We start from the raw sequence: 18,026 nt of genomic DNA, 5'->3' as shown, positions 1-18,026 counted from the left end.
CATTTCAGCACTGCCAATTCAGGCTGACTTGCCAGTTTTTGAAACCAAGATGGGTTTCTCATATGCTCCATTACAACATGAGCTTATATTTTGCAGTAAGCTATTGTACAAGAGTTAGCACAACTGCTGAAAGACCAGTAATGACGGAGTTAACAGCATAAATGGTTTCATTCTTGTTGTGTTTTCAGACCCTATAACTGACAAGGGGCTGAGCTCAGCTCTTGGATCACCAAAGCACCTCAGACTGTTTGCAGACTAGGGAAAATCATCAGAATGTGCTTTGTAGAGCAAGGAGTAAGACAATTTCAAAATAAAACCTGCCTTCTCTGTTTAACTTACCCTGGTAATTGCTCCTATCTCATGTGACCAGCACAGGGACTCCTGAGTAATTATTTTGGCTGCAAAAAGGTGATTTCCAGGTGTTATTACAATGAGTAGTTTCTGTTTATTGCTGCCAGCAAACTGATAAAACTATTTCAGCATTAGGCTGCAGTCCCACACGTACCAGCTAAACACATGAAAACAACTGCTCTTTCTCAGGAAGCACAGCTTCCAAATATTCCCAAGCCACTACTGTCCTTCCATCATGGGGTAACCATGACACTGTCCATAGCCTTTATTAAGCCTCTCCAGGAACCTGAATATTTTTGCACTGCACAGTGTCCAGTCTGACAGTGCATATGAGAAACCATAACAGTGTCTGAATGCAGTATAACAACAGCAGCAACGGTATCAGTGCACCTTGGGTCTCAGGAAACACTCATTCCTTTAATCTCTACACTGTTTGCAAGACTACTAAAATGGGACAGCATATCCCCTGTCCATGCTGTAATGAATCAGATGTAGATTGAGCTGCTTTGACTCACAATCCTAGCAGAATGTAAATACAGACAATCCATTTAAGGATGAAGATCCAGATATCATCAGGAGCACCTTTTCATCTGCAGAACTCAGGCCCACAGGGCACAGATGGAGAAAAAGGTGATTTAGCCAACACTCAGGCCTAAAAGGAGTTACCCAGAGTGTCACTGGGCATCTGCAGAGCTACGTGACTACAGGGACGTACTGATGCTGTCACTGCAACAGCGCTGTATCCATTAGCCCACCACTCATTGCTGTGGCAGCACAGAAAGAGCAGCACACGCTGCAGACGTGCACCAGAGGCAGCATAAAGCTCAGCCATTACCAGCAGGCCTGGTGTGGCTACACTGGAGTGCCCAACTGCAGCGTGGCAGCTGCTTCGTAGGCTTTTAGCTTAGCACACATATGCAAGTGAGGTATGGAGACTGCCTGATCTTCCTTGGCTGCCAATTCCCACTGTAGCCCACAGCAGATCAAAGGCCAAAGCAAATACCACGGTGTGCATGATCTACACATTCAGCAAGACCCTGACGCACATGTTCTGGTCAGGCCTGCACTGGGTATCTCAGAGATGTCTGCATTAGCTGACTCTCTATTTATTAGTGTACCATATTTCTCTCTCCCAGAACAGTAAACATCACACACATTCAGTAAACATCAGGGGAAACAGGCAAGGTTTACCAGCACCAACATACCTCCTCAAGGGGAATATCACAGTCACCCATATGGACTTTGTTATCTGTCCTTTGAGCTACAAAGACGTGTTTGATGCTTGGACAGTTCTTCACAGCTTCATCCACGGTCATCTTCAGCTCTACGATTCGGCCTCCCCTGACTCCCTGGTTGTAGGTGATAACTGCTTTGCATTCAGCTAAAAAGAGAAAGAATTAGCAGACGTACCAGTCTGTCTTCCAGGAGAGCATGTGCACCCTGCTTTCATTACTTTTTGGAGATGATGTATAGGGTAATATGTGTGACTAATACTCAGAACTTCTACCCATCAAAAACAGGTGGTGTCATTGACAAAAACACTTTAAAACCTGAGACCCACAGACATGAGAGGCTGGAACCTCCAGAGGTTATCTAGTCCATCACCTCCAACCCATGGCACGGTCCACTCCAGTTAACCTATTTCTGACAGCTCTCAGTCCCCAGTCTTCCTGAAACACTCCAATGGCAGATATTCTACCCTCTCCCCCACCAGTCCACTCTAACACCTACCATGAACATGAGGAAGTCTTTCCCAATGTCCAGCCTAAGCATCACCCACTGCAATTTAAATGTCTCCACTCCTGCCTAGCAAAGCCAACATGCAGAACAGTTATCAGTGTTACAGCCAATACTGCTGCTTTAGCCTAACAGCCCAATGCACTGAAACCACAACCTTAGGGAACAAATACCTTTGTCCCTCTGTCATTCTCTCTCTGAGGCTGCACAGAAGTGTCCATTGCAAACTGAACAGCATCAAACTCAGCAGCCTCTCGGAGGCATTACCCTGTTCCAAGATACAGCCTTCTGGAACTCACTCATACCTTGAGGGAAAACCCCCTGGAAGCCACAGCAGTACTGAGGCAGAGCACTTCATATCGTAAAACACTACATCATTACAGAGCTGTGGTTGCAGAGAAATGGCTCTTTAACCCACCACCTCCACACAAGTGGCCAAAAGTGAGGGAATAACTAAAACATGTGCTTGGTCTCTATAGATTGCCAAAAGATAAAAAAAAAAAAAGAAAGAAAATTGCTGTAAGACTTATTCACTCACATGAGCCACAAAGAAATTGATGTGACTGCCAGGAGATGAGCCACTTGCTAATATCTGCTGGTATTTTTAGCATTACTTTTTACCTAATCACACTATGAGTTCTTTGGGCTGAGAACATCTCTGCCTGCTGGTACAACAGCTAACAGAGGGAGGGGCAGGCTGCCAGCACTTCCAGTGCCACACATAAATCTCAGTATCACAATCAAGACTGCACAATTAGTACTGTGGAGGAGAATCAAAGAAACACTGTGATTATGTTGTGAAAGAACAAATCGGGCCCCATTCCTAAGCTCTGCTTTTCCCTCTGGCTTCACTGCTGTCTGGCAGTAAGCCAGTGCAGTCTGAATATTAAGGAATTTATGAAGTATATTAAGGCCAGAGGACACTGCATCTGACAATAAGAAAAAGGCTCTTCACAGTACTTTGCAAAGGAGAGTGAACCGTCCCAACAGCTCAGAATGAAGCTTTTCTCTTGCTGCCAAGAAAACACAGAATTGGGATGTGTCTTGGAGCCCTGTCCAGAGGGGTTCGTTCCTCAGTCTGCTTCTACTTACAGTCCATGATCCTCCCAGCTAAGGACTCAGCGCTGAATCCAGCGAAGACCACAGTGTGAACGGCACCAATCCTGGCGCAAGCCAGCATGGCTGCCACAGACAAGGGAGACACGGACATATAGATGGCCACCTTGTCCCCTTTCTGTATCCCATATTTCTTCAGGGTGTTGGCAAGACGGCAAGTGAGATCCAGCAGTTCCCTGCGGCACAGAAGCAAGGGTGTCAGGTGACTGCATAACTTGTTTTACATGGGGGAGCAAAGAAAGGATGACCCTGAACCGAGTGAGGCATTGCCATCACCTCTGAGCCTTCTCATCTCAGCAGTATAAGGCATCTGTTTAGTCTGAAGAAGAAAAGACTCAGGGGGCACCTCATCAACACTTACAAGTACCAAAAGGGTGGGTGTCAGGAGAATGGGTGACACTTTTTTCTGTAGTGTCCAGTGACAGAACAAGGAGAAATGGACATAAGATGGAACACAAAAAGTTCCACTTAAACATAAGAAAAAGCTTCTTTGGTGTTGAGGTGAGGGAGCCCTGGCACAGGCTGCCCAGGGAGGGTGTGGAGGCTCCTTCTCTGGAGGTTTCCAAACCCGCCTGGACACATTCCTGTGTGACTCGATGGAGGGGAACATGCTTTAGAAGAGGCTTGGACTGAATGGTCTCTAGAGGTCCCTTCCAACTTAAATCATCCTGTGATTCTGTGACCTTAAAGAATGGTGGCTTGGGGCATGGTGAAAGCCAGGCTGCTCCTGTCATTAGGGAGAGAAGAAAAAGAGAGCAGAGCCATAATTGCTGCAGAAGGACGAGCGAGTAAGATCTGCAGGCACTGTCCAGAGCTGCCAGGCTCTGGCATGGGTAGAACAGCCAGCAAGACAGTGTCTGTCCTCTTGCCTCCAGAAGTTAGTGTCCATTTTAGCCATCCTTGATGCCTTTTTTTTTTTTCTTTACCCAGAAGTCTCAGTCAGAAGCTACTGGGAACATGAGTGGGATAAACACAAGGTGCGATGGAAGCATTGTCCAAAGACTACCAGCACTGTTTATGTCGGGGAACTGTTGGAAATGCTTCACAAATTGCACAGGTAAACAACAGATTTGCATGAATAACGAAGAAAAGGAGAGGTCCAGAAACACTTGTGTGAGTGGCAGATTATATGAGACTCTCAAAGACAAATGACCCAAATTCCTCCGTTATCCCTTCACCCCACCGTGCTGCAGAGTCCAACAGTCCCGCAGGAGAGAGACACTGCTCCAAGGAAAATCACAGCCACTCTTGCACAGGGAAACTCAGGACACAGAGAACAGCAACAAAGGGTCTTTTCACAGGGCTCACTGCTGCAACAAGCTGACTCCACAGCAGAAATGTTCCTCTAAGGAAGGAAAAGGTAGTTCATGGGAAAGACTTGCACATACACTAATGCTGGTACCTGCATGAGGGATAACACAACCCCAGGCATGCCTGGGGCCAAGGTGCTGTCATGAACTGAACAGCTCTGTGTGCCTGCAGTGGAAGGGCTTTGAGAAGAAGAGAGATAACTGTGCCAGGTGAGGAGTGGTCTCATGCCAAAGGAGGAGGTGACCCTCACAAGGGGCAGCAGACCACGCCTTACTGGTGCCAATTGCCAGTTCAGTGAAGACTTACAGAACTCACTAGGAATGAAAACTTTCCTCTGGGTTCAGGAACTTACTGAGGCTGAGAGAGAGAAATCTTCTACTTCCTAGCACACTCATCTTCAACCTGTCACCTTTGAACCCTTAGGAGTCTGTAAGCTACACCACCAGGGACTCCAAAAACTGTCAACAAACAACTGAACTGAGGAAGGCTGCATTTCGTAGCAAGCTGTAAAACATGAGTCTACCCATCTACTATTGTCATGTTCCAGAACTGGCCATAGCTGTGAAAAACCAAACAAATCAACAAAACCAGTTTTCAGCTGGTGGCTAAGCTGCAAATAAAAGCTAGAAGCAGATAAAGCTCAAGTGCTCCACTTCAGGAACGTCATAACAAAAACATGGGCTGATAAGAACTTGGCATCTTCCTTCTTTAGGAGGAAACCCCATCTGCACGAAGGACAGTGAAGTGACACTGTCACAGAGAAAGTATGAAGGCACTGATGACTGGAGGGATATTTCTTCCCTGCCATCTTTTGGCAGGTAAGGAAAACAAGTCATGAATCCCAGCCACAGCATTTTGTGTCATTTTTTTAATATTATTCCTGTAGCATCAAGTAAATAAACCAGGAACTCAGAGAAGTGTTCACACATGCTTACTGCCTGCTCTCTGGCAGTAGCTGCCACCACAGAGATGCCACAACCCTGCAAAAAAGCAGAGATGGAGTGGCTTTAGTCTGGACTGAATTTCCTCCTAATTTCTTACAGCTAGAGATCAGCCTGAACTCTAAAGCACAACAGTCAATACTTCTTCCCAAGGGCTTTATGACCATACATGTTCCTGTTATCTACAGAAGTGCACAGTCTGTTAGCTGTATTATTTTGCTTATTTTTACTAAGTTCATGAACTGAGTGACTGTGAAATAATGAATTACCACACAACATTTGTTGACTAAAAGGTCACATTCTCTGGTCATCCTATGCTGCATTAAGAGAAAAATCTCAACATGGGTAAATATTAAAGAGCCAAAACAAAACTAAGCTCCTCAACTGCAGAGCAGAGGAAATGAAACAAAACCCCAGACAGGCAGTTGTGAGGAAACAAAATAAAAAACATTCACCTGCAACAGAAGATACCCAAGTGCTTTCAGAGCTGCAGCCTCTTGCTCCTGAACAGAAATGCCAGAAGAGCTCTGGTTACACCATCCTTTCTGAGCGGCTCTGTGGTTGATTTGCTTATTCAGAACATCCTGAACTCATTTTTCTTTATGATTAATCCCTATTTGACATTTGCCTCAGAGTGGGAGAGTAAGGCAATAAGGACTAAGTCCTTTCTATCCACTTTTCTTTCTCCTTTGTGCTTTAAAATGTTAAAAAAAGGAAGGTCTTGGAGGTCCCTTGGTGGTCGAGCACATGTGGGAACAGACACATAGGCACAGAGAAGGTGAAGCCAGAACTCCTACAAAGAAATCTACAAATCCCTGAGCATCAGGTGTGTCTTCTGGCTCCTGTAGCAGCAACTCAGGCTTCTCTTCCAATTCAAGAGAGGTAGTTGGCATAAATGCTGTGTCAGGAATCCTTCTCTTGACTCCCTCACTCCTTCACACGTTTCCCCCATCTAACAGGCAGACAATTAGTACATGCCAGCAGCTGACACATTTCCAGTACTTAACCTCTTGGTACTTACAAATTCTGGGGTGAAATGAGCACGTTGCAGCATTGCTGCCCCAGCAAACACACAAGGACAGACCTAACTGAACTGAGCAGGAAGAAACCATGACCATTACCCTCCCCACCTGCTACTGCTGCCAAGCTTGGCATTGTGGGCCCTCCACCACAAAAGGTTAAAAGAGCCAAGAGCAATTCTGGCCTCAAGCCCAGCACTGCCCCACCCCTGGCACAGAGGCAATGCCACCGAAAACTGGAAGGCTGTGCAAAGTGAAGGATCTGCCTCCCATCTATACTCCCATCTAGCCCTGGCATAGGCTGCCTAGGGAGGGTGTGAAGTCTCCTTCTCTGGAGGTTTCCAAACTCATCTGGACACATTCCTGTGTGACCTGATAGAGAGAAACTGCTTTAGCAGGGGGTTGGGCTGGATGATCTCTAGAGGTCCATTCCATCCCCTGCCATTCTGGGGATGCTGTGATTTTGTGATACGACCAGGAGGTGTGTTGATAGCAAGGCACACCTACTGAAAATACACATCAGACACTGACAAAGCTAGACACTGTCACTCTGGAGCTGGTGAAACAGTGCAAACAAAGATATCTTCACTTAGCTTCTCTCTGCATTGAAACATGGGGTGGAGACAAAGGTAGAGGAAGCAGAAGCTCTGAATGAAAATACCTACCCCGACAAGGCTCCATGAAGAACAGAGGGTGGACAGAAGCTCAGAGTAGATGTGCAGAGCTTCTGCAAACCATGAGAAGAGAGAGAAAGGCAAAATCCCAAGCGATGTTCACAGCATTCCCACCTGCCTGCACCCCAAAGGATTTTAGTGTAGATGGCACGGAGCAGGGCACAACAAAGCCATGGAGCACACAGAAAATCCCAGGGCACTCTGCAGCCAGGGAGGATCTCAGCAGAGCCATTGCAGGAGAAGGAAACCTGCTGCAATGAAAGGAAGCGCCCAGCCCCTCTGACCACAGACAGCCCAAAAGCTGCAAAGTTAGTTCATGTCGCAACAGTCTGCAGATCCCCTGCAAAAGTGGATTGCAAGAGCTGAGAGCAAATAAGTGAGTGAACCGGGCACAGTGAACACCACTCCAGAGGGTAAAGCTGAGAAATGGGGAAGCAGCAACCAGTTGGACCAGGAGGCAGAGCCGTTTGCGCAGGAGAAAGAACAGAATTTTTAGTAAGTGCTTTTAAAATAAAGCAAGCCAGGAGATGGTAGGGGCATTAATGTACACAGGCAAGGAAGGTGAAAAAATCCTGACACATGGAGGTGATTCTGGACTTGCTTTCAACTGAACCACATGAACAAGTCCAATCCGTTCATTGTACTGCAAGTAAGAGGGTAGATAGCTGCTGAACTTGGATTTCATGTGACTTTCATGCATCTCAATCCTGCACCTCCAAAACCAGAGGGAAGTACTGTCTTACTGCATATGATATGTGATATGCCTGTTCTCAGTGCAAGTGACACACTGACAAGCTTTAAACACCACGCAGAAGAGCTCTGCAGAGCCAGCTCTCCTCCTGTATCAGCAGGAACTGTGAGCACAGAGAGGCTGGGTTGCACATAAATCCTCCCTCCCCCCTCCATGTTTGTGATTTGCTCTCCATTGCAGAGCTGTTCTTGAGTTTGCTCTCCTGACCTGCTGCCTGCTGACTTCCATCAGATTTGGAGCAAGCCCTTCAGGTAGCTGTTTCATGACACGATCTGCTGGAAACCCATCTCATTTCAGGGACAGGGAAGTCTGCTCTTGCTGTTTCCTTGCAGCCCTGTAACACAGTACTGCCATGGAAAGCAAAATGCCGCAGGCCTTGTACAGAGTTTGCAAGGTCCTTAGAAGGCAGCTTGTGATGCTCTCTTTGTCTGAGCTCTTCTTGACTTCCCTGTTTTATCTGCCTTAGCTGTAACAGCAGTTCTTCTAATTGGCTAGGTAACCATAGTTTTTTTTTGCCCCTATGCATCTTAATATTTTTATGCTACCATCATGGGTTTACAACCCTAACATAATGAGGCATGATAAAGAAATACAAGCCTGGTACAGTAAGAGGCTTTGAGAAGCGGAGGTACAGGACATGGCATGAAAGAGAACAAGCAATCCCAGAGGCACGGGTGGTCCCTCACTGCAAACATGCAGTCAAGAAACATGGAACTTGATGCTGGACAGAAGTAGTGTCTGTGGTAACCAACAAGACCTCTTTCTTTTCTGGAATACTTAGATCTTGAATGTTAAGTGTTTAATTATACTAAGAATAAACTCTGTATACATGAGGTGTGCTTCCTTTTTGCCCTTAAGACTACGCATTACCACTCTTCTTCTAAAGACTCATCAAGCTTTCTGCAGGTATCTCCTCCATTATCACAACATCACTTCTAAGGACCGGACCTGCAAAACTGGCCCTCCAACAGATCACTGTCCAGACCAGCATTTCTGTTTAACAGACACAGCACTTCTCTCATATCTTTACAGCACCTCTCTCCAGAAACTACCAGACCATATTTCTTCCAGATCCCTCCTCAGATACAGTGGTGCCTGTGTTTCCAAAGCCCAGTGATCAATGTCTGGCAAAATGATTCATGTAAAACCCATCACCAATACATGGCACTTCTCTCATGCATGTCAAGAATGCCTGGCAGAAACATTTTGCCAAGGAGTTTGATGCTATCTTTCGCCCCAGCAAGAGAGCTTGCAGCTTTCTGAATAAAGGAAGACTTCTTTTTACATCCAAACAATTGCATCAAGGCCTTCTTTGGGAAGCAGCCTTTTGCAAAGCATTTCTAGACATTTTCCTAATATATTCCGTGCCCTATATGGACTTTGACAGCAGCTGTTCAGGAGGTTCAGCACAAGACATGTTCTCTGCCATCCCAGCATTACACCTGGGTTGAGTATTTCTTGCAGCCACCAGTTGATTTCCTGGAACTAGAGTTTGTATCAGGCTGGTAACTATCTGAAAATTCAGGTCAAGTGGCCCAAACAAGTTACTGTAGAAACAATAAACCACACACACACACACACACACACACACATAGAGAGAACCCCTCAAACAAAAAACCTGTGCATCTGTCAGCCCAAAACCTTCATATATCATCTCCTAGCTGTGGATCTCTATGAATTACTGTGAAGCAGCAGAGTTGCAAGCCTGCCTTTATACCTTGTGATCACAGCACCATGGCTGCTGATGTTTTGAGACGTGGGTTCAAGTCCCCAGGTCTTCACACCCATCCCTTCTTCAACTTTCTGGACAAAAGGATAATGCAGAAACCTAGTCACCCCTCACAGGAGCTTCTGTGACAGTGCCTCAGTTTAACCTTCCATTCCCCTCACTTTTTGCTAAATAGAGAAGATATAGGCTTCCTTTTTTCACCAAAAGGGAAACACTTGCCCCTTCCCCCCATTTTAGAATAACTGAAGAAATGTGACACTCAACATGAGACTTTTTGTCTGCTGGTTCAACTGCTATGCTAAGCATAGTTGTCCAGCCTTCCTGCAGATATCCTGAACCCAAAGGTAAGGAAAAACACTTGAGACCAATTTCAGGTGAGAAGAAGTCCCTTAGCTGCCTTGGATGGGGAAACCAAAGCCTGGGCAAGGTTTATTTGCAATTTCAACATAGGAAGCCAACACTGGAAAGAAAAAGAAAAGAGTTTGCTGTCAATGAGAAACACCTTCCACGCTGCACAGCCTGGTTAAGTACCTATATATGGCTGCCAGCTGCAGGCTTCAGTGGGATCACTAATAGAATTTCAGCCACTTCAGCTCAGGCTGAAGAACCATCTGTTGGCTTGTTAAAGGCATAGCTGTGAGGTGGCAAAGAAGCCCAACTACTACTCTTAACATCTACCTAGGACCCTACGAGGAGCTGCTTAGGCTATTTAGCAAATTATTTCTGGCCCCTCAACTTCTGCTCTCCTCTCTCTACTTTCTATTTTGCATTTTGAACATTCCATCTGCCCACAACATTTTCTGTTCCTTTGTGAATTAAAAACCTTCCACTACACCCAGCCTGTAGCCCTTTGTAAAAACAGGTTAGCTGAGGCATACTGCTGCCCACTTCTTTGCACAGCTCCCTGTGGCAATATCCACAGGATTTTGTAGGGCTAGGAAACACTAGCTCACAGGTGGCTGAACTGTAGAGACAGTGGTAAACAAGCAAACACCAGAGAGAACAAATAAACCCATGTCAGATAGTGGGAGGTCTGGCATAACTTTAGCTACCATCTCTAACACTCCCTGTTGCTGAGCTTACAGAGGCTGCAATCCAACAGCTCCAGCCACCAACTCTGCTTATATACAGCACTTGATAGTATAGTGCCCTTTAAAGCCCAGGCTCAGCAATACATTGGGGGATTCCTCTGCAAGGTTTCAAAACTCCTGAGCCCTGATAAGACCCACAGGGCAGCACAAAACACTCCCAGCTGGATTGGACCTTTCCGTCAATAAATTCAGCTGGCTGCTCACAGCAGCACGCTCCTATGGCTTAACTGCTACTTCACCACCAATGAGTGGTAGGTGGTAAGAGACCAACCTCTTGATAACAGATTGGCATGATTTGCCTCCATTTTGCTGACTACAGCCACCAAACCCAAGGGGATTGTATGCTCTGTTGTCAACAAAACAGTTAAAAAAACCAAGTCTGCCTCTCTATTTCAAACTGAAGATAATCTGAAGCTGAGTTTCTACTTGATAAAAAGGAAACCACAGAGGGATGGAAAAGCATAAGAGGGGCCAGGAACCTTTTCTTCCTGAAAGGCTGAGTTGCATCAGATGGAGAGACAGGACAAAACTCAGCAGTGAAAAATATGATTGCAACTGAGCTTGTAAGGGCAGCAATCATCATCCAAACATCTTTACCAGTAAAAAGATGTTTGGACTCCTCTCCTAGCACAGAGCACTGAATTCACAACCCACCTTGCTGACAAGCGTACAGAGGGATGGAGGCTGACTTTGGGCATGGCCCCACCAGCTCTGCCTGCTGCAAGCTAGGCAGTTAGTGGGGCATCAGAGGCAAACAGTGGCTCTTATTTCTTCCAAGGATGAGCAAGCTGCGACAGTGCTTTCCAGTGTGGCTGCATTTCTTGCCAATGCATGACAGAGACCCCTCTCAGGGAGGAGGAAGCCTGTTCCAGCCCTTTTCCTGCACATCCACTTGCTTCCTTTCCAGGCTGTGATGGGAATATGACCAGCTCTCAGCTGTTTTCTTGCCTCTGGCAGCTCCCCAAAGGAAAAGAGAGCACACCCATACCAGCAGCCATGTATTTCCCTGTGCCTCCCAGGGCTTATCTGTGAGGAGAAGCAGCTCACAGCAGCAAGCTTTGCAAAGCAGATAATGAAAAAAAATGGTGCCTTTTACTTCTGTGCATTTAAGCCCTGGACACCTCTCAGATGGGATTCCAGGACCTCCCTCAAAGCTTGTGGCCAAATTAAACTATTTACCTTCCTAGCACACAACTTAAAGGCTGCTGTCTCATTAACAGTGCATCCAGATCCTAAGGAAAGGGGCACATCTCTTCTGCCACAGGCACCAGAGTTTGAGTGCTTCCTACTCAGAATCCTACTCATCCCCTCTTAACTTGGGCTGGCCTGCAGAGACCACCCTGATACTGAGGGCTCTCAGAGGATTACTCAGCCAGCATCACACCTTCTAGGCCACCTCTTTTTCTGATGTGCTTTCCCTCACAAAACTCTGAGCTAAAAGAAGACACTGTTGCAAAAAAGTTTTCAGCCAAGCCCAGACTGAAAGAGAGGTCAGCGCCAATACACCTTGGAAAACCTTACTGCCCCATTTTAAACCTTTAAAAACACAGCCCAAAGATCACAGAAAAGGAATAACTTCTGATTCTCTCCTTGCATACACACCCACATCATACCACTGTTTTCAACAAAGCTACCTACTGCTGACTTAATGAGATAAGCAGAGAACTAAGTGACTTGTTTACCATGGCGTAGGACCAAAGTCTCTTGGGAAACTGTCACTCAAATGCAGTCACATCTCACCAAGACTATTAGGAAGAAACAGGAACCCAGCTCTCAAAGAGAAGCAGAAGTTTGAAAACAGAGGTTGCCAACTTGTTTTTCACTTGGATGTTCTTCTTTCTGGCTGCTAGTTACCATATCTTTGTATTCAGTTTTCAGATGTGGGTTACTTGTCTTCAAGCTATAGCAATCATAAATCCACAGGTTGAAAATGCACTTTCTTCCAAATACATTTTGGCATGGTCAAGAAAAAAAACGATTCTGTTGCTATTCAGAAAGCTGCCTTATATCTCCAGAGATACTGAAATGGTTTGAGGGTCTGGAGCAGCTCAGTACATTTCAAGTAGCACAGTCTAAAGAGGAGACTAGAGTTGCCCTGAATGAGGCTGCACTACCTGATGAGCTGCACTTCTTCTCAGGTGAATCAGAGCACAATTCCCACCTCTGACCTGCCCCTAGTTTCATGGCTGGGGCATGAAAAGAGCAGCAGAAATACATACACCACCCAGAACTCCAGGAGAAATCTTTGATTCCATCATCTTTTCTACCACCGGAATGACAAAAGCAAAACTCAAAGAATTTAGCCAGGCCACCCAGTCGGTTATAACACATTTGTAATATGCCTCCACAGCTTGCCAAATAATAATACCAAGAATAAAACCAATCCACTTCAGCCTTATATCACATGATGTTTATTTTTCTGTTGCATGGAGCACTAACCTCTCAAAGCTATCTGTACACCACTGCTGACCACCTTCCTCCCTCCAATGAATAATGTCTTCAGAAGCTTTAATAAATTCTGGAGGTGAACCAGACCGCCAGAACTTATTTAGACTTAAAGAGCTTCAAGACTCCTAACTATCAACAAGCTGCAGAAAATATTTTGTAAAAGGGAGATCAGGACTTCCTATGTCTCCTCTGCTTTCTGATCCAGAAGATCAAACATCTAACTCCCTAAAATACATACTGAGGAATGTTCAAATCTGGGAAAGCTTTAACTCATATTGGAGACACAGATGATACAAAAAGCATTTTGCAGTCAGGCATGTCTCCTAAATGAGGGCATACAGCAGAGAGGTAAGAAATATGCTTGAAAGCTGCCACATTCTAACAAACTCTACAGTCTACATCAGCAATTACAAGTCTGCACCATCCAAAGTAGCCTCAACACTGCTATAAATGGCACTGAGGATGAAGAAGAGGAATATAGGGAGCTTCAAATCCCCTATAGACAGGGCTCAGTATCATGCTATTGACCATCAACACAAGATGCTTGTAGCAAGACATTTGCTGCTGTGATGAAACAAAAAATTCCTCATAGAAATTTTACCTCAAACTTCTAATGAGCAAAAACAAAAGCGTCAAGTGAGAACACAAACCAGAGCAAAAAAACCCTAAGTTCTTCTCTTCTAAAAGCCCACACTTTGATAATCTACAGGCAGGGCTGATTAATGCCATAACCAGAAGATGATGAACCAGAAGATCTCAATCTGAAATTTTCAGTTGCTACCACTAATTTGCATCCACTATACCTTTCACCTTGTAATATATTTATTACACAGATGCCTCAGACCAGGGAGCCCTCTCCATGGAGAAGCCAAGGTTAGAATACCATTTCTCAGTGGGAACATGCCTCCGTTTTTCATCATGTCACCACAACCTAGCCACAGCATTATGGCTGCATGTCTTACATGCTGGAGTACCTTGGAAGAAAGCAGAGTTTCCTAGAGGTCTGATTTCAGAGCAGCAGCTCTTCTCCCCACCACACAACCGTAAAGCAGCATGTAAAGGTGCCATACCTGTATGTGACATGCACTGCAGTTCCAGGCTCATCTCTCTCCCAAATCAAAGCCACTCTGTCTGGAGACTTTTCCACATGTTGATCCAAGCAATTCACTGTAAGAAAACAGAGGTTTAAGCAAAGCCTGATCACATGCAAGCTGCTCTGTAAACTCAGCTTGGTCAAACCTCCCCTCTGCTCCCAGCAGCACAAGGACAAGACACTCTTTTGATGTTTCTGCTCCTCAGAGCAGCATTTCGCTATATAAATCTGACAGTCTTCCCCAGCTTGAATGTTTAGCACTGGATCATTTGAATTTTCTAAGTTAAAATCACGTGGAACATATTAATTTCAGGGTTTAACAGAGGAGCTGAATCTCAGCTAACCGAAAATATCTAAAACTTTAGGATCTAGGGCAAGCTCACAGACATCTACACATGACCAGAAATCTGGGAAAGACAAACATGTCTCAAGCTGTGTACTACACTTCCTAAAACTTAAAGGTATAGAATTACCTCCCAAAGGTGTACCTCTCCTCCCAACAACCTGAGGTAGAAGGAACCTGAACAACTAGATGAGATGCTTAAGTGAACTTAAGGAGACCATCTACCCTGAAGAAACTTTGAGAATCCACCCAAGAAACCCACCTGCATGTTAAGCAGCAACTTGCCTGATGGTTAGAGATTAACCTTGTAAAGTAGGAATTCCAAGCCTTACTTATTTTGTTATCATCTTCTAAAGGCAGTAACTTTATTTGAATAAGGAACTATTAAAAACTAGTCAGGCACACTGCTGTATAACTCACAAGAAAACGCTTTAAAAAAAAATGTTCATACTGATGGAGAAAAAAATCATTTTTCCAGATAAATTATTGCAATGAAAGCTGCCTGTTGCTATCATGATTTCTAAAGTTTAAGTAAACTGCAGCCACGGAGTCAGCTTTGGCTGTTCTGTGATCACAACTGATTTACACCACCACACCAAGGGTGGGAATGAGCCTCTAAAGGTGCAAAGAGAGAGAAAGCCCTCAGAATTCAGCACATTTTATTACAAGAACAACTGTCAATCTCAAAAATATGAAAAGGTGCTCTTCAGCTGTTTACAGTCTTGTATTTAGCAGCTCCCACCTCCCAGCTCATTGCAGCAACACCCTCACGTATTGCACCACTCTGCTGTAAATCACATCAACGGGGATTCACTGCCCAAGCTGCATTTCTTGCTTCTGAGCAGCCATAATCGCCTCCAGAGGGAATTTCTGTCACAGTAAGCCCCAGCTGAGCCAAGTGAGAGCTTTAGCTCTTTGCTCAGTTAGAACCAGCACATGAACCAGGGCCAAATCCTATTATTTCCTTCCTGATCTTTGGCTTACAACAGCCTTTTCTTCATTTTATAAAACAGAATTTAGTGACCTTCTCCTTACTATTACACCCTAATGATTTCTCCATATGTTTTCTTGCCTTCTCAACAACACTTGGACATGATTCGTTTCATCACGACATGCTCCTAAGAACCTAGCACTCTGTCTGGAAGTGCAGGATGCTGTCTGGATCAGGGACTAGAATGGTTGCCGTGTTTCTGTAACCAGTGTTCAAATCAAGCGATCAAGGGGCGAAACCAAAGCCTCTCAGCAGAAAAACAGCCACCTGGCTATAGCCAAGTACCAACTGCATCATGCGTTGAAAGAAGAAAACCGGCAATAACAAAACTGTTTAATTCTGTGCATCTATGTTTCAGAGGTCTGTGATTTCTTTCTACTTATGCAAAGGAAACTAAGTGGCATTTACTGACTGTTGAAGAACCAGAACCAAGATGTGATCTAAAATTGGACCCAGCAATATCTGGATTTCAGACACCTGACCGATGTGGGATACAGAAGGTGCTGAACACACTGTACAGCAGAAAGAAACAGATTCCTGAAAGTCCCTGTGCCCAGACAAGATTTTATTTCAACAGGAACAAATGAAAACAGAAGTCTGGCTAAAATCCCTCTGATTGCTGGGTGCTGGAAGTAGGGCTGTACACACACTTCCATCAACCTGGGATCCACTGCTGGGCATCACCTCCTGGGAGGAGACACTTCCCTCTAGAAGACCTGAGGAGGATTTGTTCTTTTGCTGTGAAAAAAAAAGTGGCCAGAGCTGTGACAGTTCTTGCACTACTGAACCAGTGATCCAAGCACTCTCCCAGGAATGGGGAATGAAGGCAAGAAACCTATAATCCCTGTTAAAAGACTTTATCACTGAGTTGTACCCTTGACAGAGGTGGGCTGTACTACTATTGGATGAAGCACAACCACAGCACAGAAGAGTCTTCAAGGCAAATATGGTCAGGAAGAAACTCAGAGGTAGGTAGTTAAGAGTGTCATAGCAAACTTCGTGTGGGTGGTGAAGTTGGAGGAAAAGACCAAGCTTCTTGTTTAAGAGAGAAAACAAGCTGCATATTCCCCTGTAGAGGACTGGGATTCACCCTGTCCATCACCTTAGGTTCACCTTTTCATCAGGGTCCACAACGGGAGCAATCAGCACCCCACAGCCAGTCACTGCGGTCAATGGGGTCGAGGGTGGCACAGCAGCGGTTAAGGCCAGCACAGCCAGAGTCAAGGGCTGCACAGCTGGCATGAAGCTATCTCTGCCGGCATGGCAGCAGGGATGTCACATTCGAGCAGCAGAGCTTCCGCAGAATAGACTGGGTAGCTGCCGGGGAAGCGGCGCCAGGGCAGGAGGCTTAGCCAGGGTTACCCTCGGCTCTTCGGATTTTCTCCCAACTTCCCAGCATTTCGCAACGCCCGGCAGATTTTCCCCGAGCCCTGCCCAATCGAAATCCTCAGGGTTTTCCCCTCAAACAGGGGTGCCGGCGAAAACTTCCCCCGTGGGGAAGCTGCCGGACAGCGCGAAGGCAGCGGCGGGCGGCCCCAGGGCGGCGGGGCGCGGGGAGAGGGCGAGGGCCCGGCGGGACGCCTTACCCGAGACGTTGAGGCGGCCACCAAGGAACCAGCGGACGGCGCCGGCGGCCGGTCCGGTCCGGCAGGCGGTGTGGAAGGGGCTGTCCCAGCGCAGGGTCCCCCGTGCCACCTCCGCCCAGAAACCGGCGGGGTCGCGGGCCGCCCGCTCCTGCCAGGCCCTGTACTCGTCGGGCGGGAGCAGCGCGGCGGGACCCCCCGTGTCGCTGCGGCAGCGCCAGGCGCCCGCTGGCAGCCGCGCCGGCGGGAGCGGGCGGCTGAGGGCGCGCAGCACCCGCGCTCGGGCCGCCGCCAGCGCCATGGGGCACAGCCCTGCTCCGCCGGCGAGGCCGCGCCCGGGACCGCCAGCCCCGGCGCCGCCCCCGGCCGCGGGAACAACCCCCGGTCGCCGGGAGAGACCGCCTGCTGGGAGGGGCTGCCCCGCCGGGACCACAACCCGGAGCTCCGCGGCCACGGGGGCGACTGCCTCCCCCCCCCGAGGGACCCCTGTTCCCACACGGCCCCAGGAGCACCCTAACAGATACTCCTGCACCCGCAGGGCTCGAGGATCAACCCACACCCAGCGACACCCCTGCACTCTTGGAGCATCCCACACACAGGGCACCCCTTGTACACACAGAGACCCAGGATCACCCCACATCCCGGGGCACCCCTGCACCCACAGAGCCCCAGGATCACCCCACACCCAGGGGCACTCTTGTACCTGCAGGGCCCTGAGACTCACCCACACCCAGAGACATCCCTGCACTCCTCCAATTACCTCACATCCCTACACCCACAGAGCCTCAGGCTCATCCCACACCCAGGGCAGCCTTGCACTCCTGGGATCATCCTGCACCCAGAGGCAC

At 47.0% G+C, this 18,026-nt stretch overlaps 1 protein-coding gene across 3 annotated transcripts in view; it reads right to left on the bottom strand.

Annotated features, from left to right (window-relative positions):
- The window catches only part of ACSS1 (acyl-CoA synthetase short chain family member 1), a 44,245-nt gene extending 26,766 nt beyond the window's left edge, over positions 1 to 17,479 (bottom strand). For all 3 annotated transcript variants that reach the window (XR_009818245.1, XR_009818244.1, XM_061990868.1), the window contains exons 1-4: positions 17,182 to 17,479; positions 14,239 to 14,335; positions 3,181 to 3,380; positions 1,557 to 1,732 (exon numbers count right to left, since the gene is read on the bottom strand). Coding sequence is in view for 1 of the 3 variants with exons in the window: in XM_061990868.1 (XP_061846852.1) it covers positions 1,557 to 1,732; positions 3,181 to 3,380; positions 14,239 to 14,335; positions 17,182 to 17,479 (771 nt within the window). In the remaining 2 variants the exon portion in view is untranslated. The remainder of the gene's footprint in view (positions 1 to 1,556; positions 1,733 to 3,180; positions 3,381 to 14,238; positions 14,336 to 17,181) is intronic.
- Positions 17,480 to 18,026: the final 547 nt, after the last annotated feature.

This window comes from Colius striatus, chromosome 2 (genome assembly GCF_028858725.1).
Source record: "Colius striatus isolate bColStr4 chromosome 2, bColStr4.1.hap1, whole genome shotgun sequence".
NCBI classification, from domain to species: domain Eukaryota; kingdom Metazoa; phylum Chordata; class Aves; order Coliiformes; family Coliidae; genus Colius; species Colius striatus.
The sequence above is the reverse complement of the archived record's forward strand: the minus strand, read 5'-3'. Positions and strand labels throughout refer to the sequence as shown.